Source organism: Triticum dicoccoides, chromosome 2A (genome assembly GCF_002162155.2).
Source record: "Triticum dicoccoides isolate Atlit2015 ecotype Zavitan chromosome 2A, WEW_v2.0, whole genome shotgun sequence".
In the NCBI taxonomy this organism is placed as follows: Eukaryota; Viridiplantae; Streptophyta; class Magnoliopsida; order Poales; family Poaceae; genus Triticum; species Triticum dicoccoides.
Genome location: NC_041382.1, coordinates 737341888 through 737350231, shown reverse-complemented (window position 1 = coordinate 737350231; position 8344 = coordinate 737341888). Strand labels below are relative to the sequence as shown.

The 8344-nt window shown below is 46.5% G+C and overlaps 1 protein-coding gene across 1 annotated transcript; it reads right to left on the bottom strand.

Annotated features, from left to right (window-relative positions):
- Positions 1 to 262: 262 nt before the first annotated feature.
- LOC119352161 (sucrose transport protein SUT5-like) lies at positions 263 to 3174 on the bottom strand. The gene is made up of 9 exons (XM_037618880.1): positions 2962 to 3174; positions 2766 to 2831; positions 2368 to 2466; positions 2076 to 2259; positions 1882 to 1984; positions 1541 to 1799; positions 1049 to 1423; positions 822 to 944; positions 263 to 725 (listed from the first exon to the last, which is right to left on the bottom strand). Exons 1-9 carry the CDS (start codon positions 3172 to 3174, stop codon positions 555 to 557), a joined length of 1593 nt encoding a protein of 530 aa, XP_037474777.1. The 3' UTR covers positions 263 to 554.
- Positions 3175 to 8344: the final 5170 nt, after the last annotated feature.

The following is an 8344-nucleotide window of genomic DNA, read 5'->3' as shown; positions in this document are numbered from 1 at the left end:
GATAAGATTAATAGTACATGACATGCACAATGTGAAAATTATATCATTGAAAACTCCTTTCACACACGAATTTAACGGTGTGCTTTGTGTAAGTTGCATGTCATATATTATTGCTTTAATATTTGGTCAAAGTTAGTCTCAAAAATGCATTAGGTCCTATATAAATGGAAGGAGGGAGTAGCCTTATTTTTAGGGACATGAGGGTAGACGGTGCCAGAGTTTGAGACACGTTTCAGCAAACAAAATATAATAATGAGTACTCTATAATAATGTCAGGAGATTACTCTCCATGACGTGCAATTAATATATTAAATCGGTGCAGATTACCAATGTTCATCTCACTTAATTTTTTCAAGAGGTTCCCAGAACAGCTAAAAACATTGCGACCAGGGAACTCGTCTCGTGCTCTACCACTGCACTCCCAGCTAAAAGCACGTGACGAATGAACAAACGGCGGTGGAAAGGAAAAACAAAAAAACACGACCTCGGCTCACATATATATATCAACATCAGCTAGCTGGAGAACAACTCTCTCCTCATGATGTATCGCCATATCAGTGCCCTCCGGCCATGACGGCGGCGTTGGAATTGCCCCTTGTTTTGGGCAGCAGGATGAGCGCCAGGATGGCGCAGATGAAGGCGAAGGCGCCGCCAATGCCGAACGCCGGCGTGTTGTCCTTCCCGAAGGCCTTGTCGATGGGGCCGGCGGTGAGCGCGATGATCAGCTGCACAAAGGGCAATGAAAAAGAAATAGGTTAAAAGTCAGGCCCCGATTAACAAACAGCCTGACGATCGAGTTGCCATGCCAATAGATTGAAAACCTGCGGCACGACGATGGCAATGTTGAGGACACCAATGGCGAGGCCTTGGCCTTGGCCTTGGCCATCATCCTCCTCCGCGGCAACGACTTGAGAAGCAACAGCCCATGGCACACTGAACAGTACCTGCACGAACAGCATTTTGGAAAAGAACAGTCGATCAGTGGGCGTGCAAATTAAAGCAGATCAAATTAGATCAGCAGCAGGAGGCATGGTGCGCGTGGACTCACGGCCTGCGGGATTCCGATGAGCGCGAAGAGCGTGAGCGCGATGGCCTTGAGCTTGGGGTCGGGCCCGGTGAGGTTGGCGGTCAGGGCAACGTTGTACCCCTTGGTGGAGATCAGGCCGACGACGACCATCGCCGTCATGATGCCGAACACCATGAAGTTGCTGATGGACCAGACGACCTTGGACGTGAGCTTGCGGCAGAGCTTGGGGATGAGGAAGGAGGTGGCCCCGAGGGTGATGGAGCTGAGGAGCAGGCCGATGGCGCCCTCGCGGACGCCGGCGTCGTAGACGGACGACTTGGGGCCCTGCGGCACGCCGTGGTAGATCTCCCGGCCCATCCAGTCGGTGTCGTACTGGAAGAAGGGGAACCAGGCGAGCTGAAGAAAAACAAAACAGAGCGGCATGCAGGACAATGTCAGTCAGATCAACTGGTGTTGGACCGACGGGTGCATGGCATGAGGACGATCGGCGTGCAGTGCAGCTATAGTACGTACCCAGGTAATGGCCGTGACGGCGAGCACTTTGAACATGGAAGGGGGAAGGTTCCTCAAGCTCTTGAAGAGGTCGCCGAAGGCGGAGAAGCACCCGCGGCCGGAGGCGGCCTGCACGTCGGCCTTGTCGAGCTGCTTCTCGCCGGCGAGGTACATGGTGACCGTCATGCTGATGACGATGAGGATCACAGCGGTGAGGAAGGCGCCCTTGAGGTTTGCGCACGCGTCGCAGCACGCCGAAGATTTCAGCCAAGGGAACCACCTGCAACCAACGGCGTCAGTCAGTCGGTCCGTCCACGCCGGGAAGAGAGAAGAAGAAGAAGAAGAAGAAGAAAAGAACTTACTCGTGCCACTTGCCGTTGGCGCCGGCCGTGTAGCCGAGGACGTTGCCGATGGCCATCCAGAGGCAGAAGACCGCCTGGCCGACGTTGGGGCCATGGTTCCCAGCTGCACCCAATCGAGCTCCTCTGATCAGTATACATGACAAGAAACATCGACGTTGAAGGAAGGGGGAGCTTGAGCTGAGGTGAACGCTCACCGGAAAGATCGGCCATCATGGCACGAGCCGGCCCCTGGACGGTGTTGTTGGCGAAGTCGAGGAACCAGAAGCCAACAATGTAGATGGCGGCGGCGGCCCATCGTGGGCCCGTACTCACGCTGCAGTGCTCCTTGGTGTCGCCGAGCGCGCGCCCGATGTCCGCAGAGAAGCCAATGAGGAGCACCTGCACGTTTGGGCCAATCAGCACAATTAATCGACGGCGTCAGCAAAATTAAAGACCGATTGGCAGCTCGAAGAAGAAGGAAAGAAGGTGATTAATTTGGTGACTTACCGAGACGCAGATTATGAGGCATCCGACGAGGATGAAGGGCCGCCGCCGGCCCATCCTGGCGGTGCACCGGTCGCTGTAGTAGCCGACGATGGGTTGCACCTGGCCATGGCGAACCGATTTACAAATTAATTAATTAATTATTAATGCCATTTTTAGCCCTTTCCTTTTTAGTGCATGGGGTTTGGTAGCCGGGGAATAATGAGCAGATATGAAAACGATCGGTCCATTACCCTTTTACTACGTGAATATTTTCAGCAGATTTGCGTGGTAGTTTCAGATTTTCAAGATTCCGTGCCTTAACAACAAATTCTCTTATTTTTTTTCACCGAACTTTGAAAAGGAAACGGAAGGAAGAAAAAGGAAACTGGTTATGGGGATGAAATCGCAGGAAAACTCACCACAAATCCAGCGATGGGACCGCAAATCCAGGTTAGGGAAACGTACTGGTGGGGAATCCCAAGCGTCTGCAACCCAAAGATGAACACGAGATATCAGAGAAAAACAATCACGGCAGCAAGAACATCGAGGAAAAAGATGTAACAAAGGAGATGTAGGAGCTCAACAAGGGGAAATTAACCAGCAGCATCTACGTACCTGGGAGTAGGGCGAGAGGAGGGAGAGCTGCAGCGCCCAGCCGTACTGGATGCCGCCGGAGACCATGCAGGCCATGAACAGACGGAGGAGCCCCCACAGCTTCTTCTGGCCGTCGGCATTGTCGCCGCCGCCCTCGATCTGGCGGACCTTCTCCAAGGACAAGGCCAGCTCGACCATGCTGGCCTCCTTGGCGTCGCTCCGGCCGTCCTCCATGGCCGAGGCGCGACAACTGCTGGCTCTACGGGAAGACAAGCGGGCGTTGGGCGGAAAGGAGCAGGGGGGCGAAGCGAGAGACGGAGATGGATGGGACGGACGAGCAAAGCCCGAGGTTGAAGGGGGGTTTTAAAGAGGACGCGGCGCAAATCCCTTGCGCGTGGGGTTAATGGCGGCTGGCCCACGCGCAGTGGCACGCGCGGATGGCTCCGTCCGTGTGGTTTTATCTGCTCGGAGTATTACCATCTTACCATTTATTCGTTTCTTGCTGAAGGAGTACATATTGGGAGGTTGGACGGTGGGTATATATGGAAGCCAATTATGGCCATTGACTATGGTGTTGTATGTATGAGTTGTTGGCCTTATCCGCTCGTTTGTCCCCACCGTCCATGATAATTACACCGGTTGGAAAACACGTGTGATTTATCGTTAATACACCAATATTTTTTTACTACTGGCTTAGCTGTGTCTTTGCCATCAGACAATTGGGTCCACTAACTCTTGGCGACATGACTTTACATGGTGAGTGAGGGCACGCTAAATGTGGAAAACTAATTATGATATTCACTATGGCGTTGTATGTATGAGTTGGCCTTGTATCCGCTCATTTGTCGCAACCGTCCTTAATAATTATACGGGTTGGAAACAGGTGTGATTTTTCATTAATACGTTAATATTTTCTTAGCATTGGCTTGGCTGTCTCTGCCACCGGGCAACTGGGTTATGTGTCTGCTCATTTGTCCCCACCGTCCATGATAATTACACCGTTTGAAGACAGATGTGATTTACCATTAATATATTAATATATTTTTTACCATTGAGTTAGCTTTGTCTTTGCCATCGGACAACTGGGTTCACCAACTCTTAGCGACGTGACTTTACATGGTGAGTGAGGGTACGCTATATGTGCAAAACTAATTACGGTCGTTGACTACAGTGTCGTATATATGAGTTGGCTTTGTATTCGCTCATTTGTCGCAGCTGTTTATAATAATTATACCGGTTGGAGACAGGTGTGATTTATCATTAATACATTAATATTTTCTTACCATCGGCTTAGCTATCTCTGCCACCATCCTCACCAACTCTCAACGACGTAACTTTACATGGCGAATCAAGCTATTTTGCCAACAGTATGTTGTGAATCAAAAAAAAATTGTTGGACCAGATTGTTTCTTAACGACGAAGATTTCACAAAAATAAACCTTCTAGAAAAGATCGAGAGCAAAACCAACTTTTTTTAGGAAGAAATTATCCTACCAAATGATGGATTTTAGCACTTGTACAAGTTCATGCAACATGTTTCAAATCCAAGTGTGGCGGGGAAGTTGCGGGCGTGCGGTTATGCTCACCAGGTCAAGCACGAGGGTGCATTTTAGTAAAATTATTGTTGCTAATGATAGGTGACATGTCACGTCAGTTGTATATTTATAAGTTGACCTTATTTGAAATGTTATATCTATTAGAGACCAATGTGATTTAACATTGATGCATATATTATCTGATTCTTTGACTAGATAGATGGTGTTTTTGTTATAAAGCAATTAACACACGTCAATTAGGGAATCTCCGCGAACCAACGTATGATTGGATGGTTACGTGTACAGTGGTATCCTCAGACCATTAAGGATTCAAGTCCTGGTGCTCGCATTATTTTAGGATTTTTGGCTATACGTATTCAGTGGGAGGAGACGTGTTCCCGTCGTCTACGCGGCGCCTGCGATGACTTTGTAAAACCTCAAGATGATATGCCGGCTCGGTCTCTCGGAGGTGCTCATAGGGGTAGGGTGTGCGTTTGTGCATTCATATGGGTGAGTGTATGCGCATATATATGAGCACTTGCGTCTGTACCATGTTCAAAAAAGATATTAGAAAATCTCCACATGTGTAACCCGACAGGCAGATATCATGTCTCTTCCTTTCCTTGCATTATAAGAGAAGGGGGGAAGGAGAAAAAGGCGGACGAACCAGTGACCGTTAGTGCACGTCGATAGAGGAGGTGATCCATTCTCCCCGCTTAACTGTGGCACAACCGACCAAGGCGCGGCAAGCCCGCTCCCAGCGGTGACACCCCCCTGCTTCGACATGACACACGGTGACGTTGACCCAGGCCACCGAAGTCAGAAATAACCTTTATGAAGCCATGAACAATGACATGCAGATAACAGGAAGTGCAACATCAATACTTGATGATTGTTATTTCATGACTTCAGAATTTGCCAAAGTGGTGTTCGAACATGAGTTTCATGAGGCGAACGCTATTGCCCAGCAAAATTCGATGAAGCTAGTTCCTTAGATTGAACTTCCACCCCCTCAATTGTATCTCTTTTGGTTAATGATGTAACGATTTATGCCAATGAAGAAAGAGATACGTTTTGATGGTCAAAAAAACAGAACTTTGTAGATTAACCTTCTGGCTTACGACATTTTATACAAGAGCAGACAGACTCGTGCACTTTGTAGTTTAACCCAAAGTTTGGTGTTTTCAGCACTATTAATCAGCCCGTTATTCTTATTATCGTTGATCGAGATGGTGGATAAGCAGATCAGGTGGAGTGGCTCAATGGGATCAAGTGTAGCGGTTCGAAAGGGGTTCACCTTAACGATCCACCTCCACTGTTATTTGGATGAGCCAACCAAAAGGTTTTTAAATCCCATGCGAAGGCACCCGCAATCTACTAAAGCACCATCGATCGGGCTAAGCCAAATGGTCGTATAGGATACGACCAAAGACAAAAAATCGACATCAGTTGGATTTAAAAAAAAGAATAAAAGGAACAAAAAGACAGATATGGTCTCACCCACTAGTTTGGGGTGTCCCTTTTTCGGTCAATACTAGTTTTTCTTTTCTGCTTAGCTTTTAGCTATCTAGTTTTTATGCATATGTGTTCTGACAGTAATTTAGTGTACGGTAAGTGCATTGTGTATCAAGGTATATGTATCGGCAATTTGTAAATTGATATGCGTTGGTCGATGCCCAATCATTTTTTACAACATAATTATGGGCATGAAGATTTCATGCAGGATAGTTTGGACATATCGAAGAAAGACTTTGCTGAGGTTTCCATTGACAGCAGCAAATTTCGGACCTCGATGATGGATGTCAAGATTAACTTGATAGCTCAGGATCTCTAATTTGTTGTGATCAACACAGGGTGGTGATGATACCTGTAGTGCAAAGGGAATGGACATTCGTCAAATTCCATGACTTTGAGTCTATCGAAGCATGCAACTATGTTGTGCACCAAGGCAACTTGAAGTTAAAATTCTACAATAGTGCGGTTTTAGATGCGGATCTCGTGAAGAAATGCTCTTCACAGTTAGTTCTTCAATGAGGATTTGGCAATATCATCGGTGGTAAAGAAAAGTGTAAATGGGATGAGAAGCGGAATACGAATGGAGCTCAAAAGGGCAATAGTCATTTCAAGAGAAATGACAAGGGTAGCACCTTTGAAGGTTGCTATACATGTGTGGTTGTATGACTCACGTTGCGAGGAAATGTGATACTTCCATGCATTTGGCGGATTTGTACATGCATCAATTAGCTAAGGGCAAAAGGCCCATGGAAACCAGTGTAAAGCCTCCTTCGCTGGACTAAACGGTGATTTTCTAGTTACTACAAATTCCCAAGGTGTTTCCTCGTGTGCTTATGTAATTTCTCCAAAAAGGTTTTATTTAACAGAAACTTAGAAATGGGATGGATGGATAAGTTGGATAGCACAACATTCAATGAGATAGTTCTCCCCCTCATAGAAACAAACATTACCTTTTCAGGCATCAAACCTTTCAGATATTTAGCTCCCAGCCCAATCCACATATCTCAAGGAGAACTAATAAGGAAATGGTTTATTTACAACCAAACAAATCAGCATACCACTTAATCACCTCATCATTGGCAGTTTGGCACCATGGTTCACTTCTTACGAAAGTTAATTTTAAGGCTAGGCATAAGCTTAAAATTTTAACTGCTACTGCTAACTGAATAACCGTAATTTACGGGGGGTATTGTTCAGGTGAGGACGCGAGACTGGGGTAGAAAAATGGAGTTACATCTGGAACGGACGAGAAGGTACCCATAGATGGCAGGAACGCGCAGGAGATGGTTTATGTCTGTCTAGGAAAATGAACCTTTCGAACATTGAGGTGATCTTATCCAATTTGCAAGGTCGGGAGAGATTTACCTGCGCACGTCTATCCCTGTTTCCTAGAACTAGCATTTAATTCTTCGATGGGTCAAACTTATCCAATTAAGATTTTCCTCTCCATGAAGAAAATATTGGATAAGGATAACACATTAGGCTCCTGTATAAATATACCATCTTATAATATTAAGTATTAACAAATGGGGTGCATATATAACTGATTTTTTTGCGGCAATAACTGATTTTTATGATTTTTATTTGATACTACTTATAAAGACATGCATGGTCTAGACACAGATATTCCAACAATATTACAATACCATATATTTATACGTGGGAACTTGGCACTTCAGATCTTACGAATTCTTTGCTTGCCTTTATGCGTTGATCATTCTCAAAAGAGGCACGGATCACTAGGAAACAAGCTGAACATATGGCATCATGAACTAAATAATCCCAGACTTAGTGAAATTACTAAGTCCCTGAAAACTGATTCACCGGGTGCCTCACTTTGCAAGCTTGCACAAGTCACCACACACATCCTAAAAATGCATGGGTTGCACCCCTGAAAAGAAGACAAAATCCTTAACAAAACATATGAAGGACTCACAGGCATACCATGCACACAATAATCATGGCAAAAATGACAAAAGTCTAAGATGAACTAGCAGATCTGACAATTAACTCACGAAGCCCTCTTCTAACAACATTTCGGACATCAAAATGCACTCAAATGAAAATGATGCAATGGAATGAAATGATGTACTCGTCGAGACGAACATTTTGATATACTATATGCCCAAATCGGAGCTACGGATGCGGAGATATCACAGGTCAAAGTATGCACAAAAACTAGGGTTCGGAGGGGAAAAAGTCAACCCTGATTCAAAATATCTCAGATCTGCACGAAAACCGAGGCACGGCTAGATCCGAGCTCGCCGGAGCTGTCGCGGTCGCCGGAGTGAGGAGAGGAGGGGCCGGCCGGTGCGGAGAGCTCGCCGGAGTGGGGCGCCGGCGGCCAGGCGGAG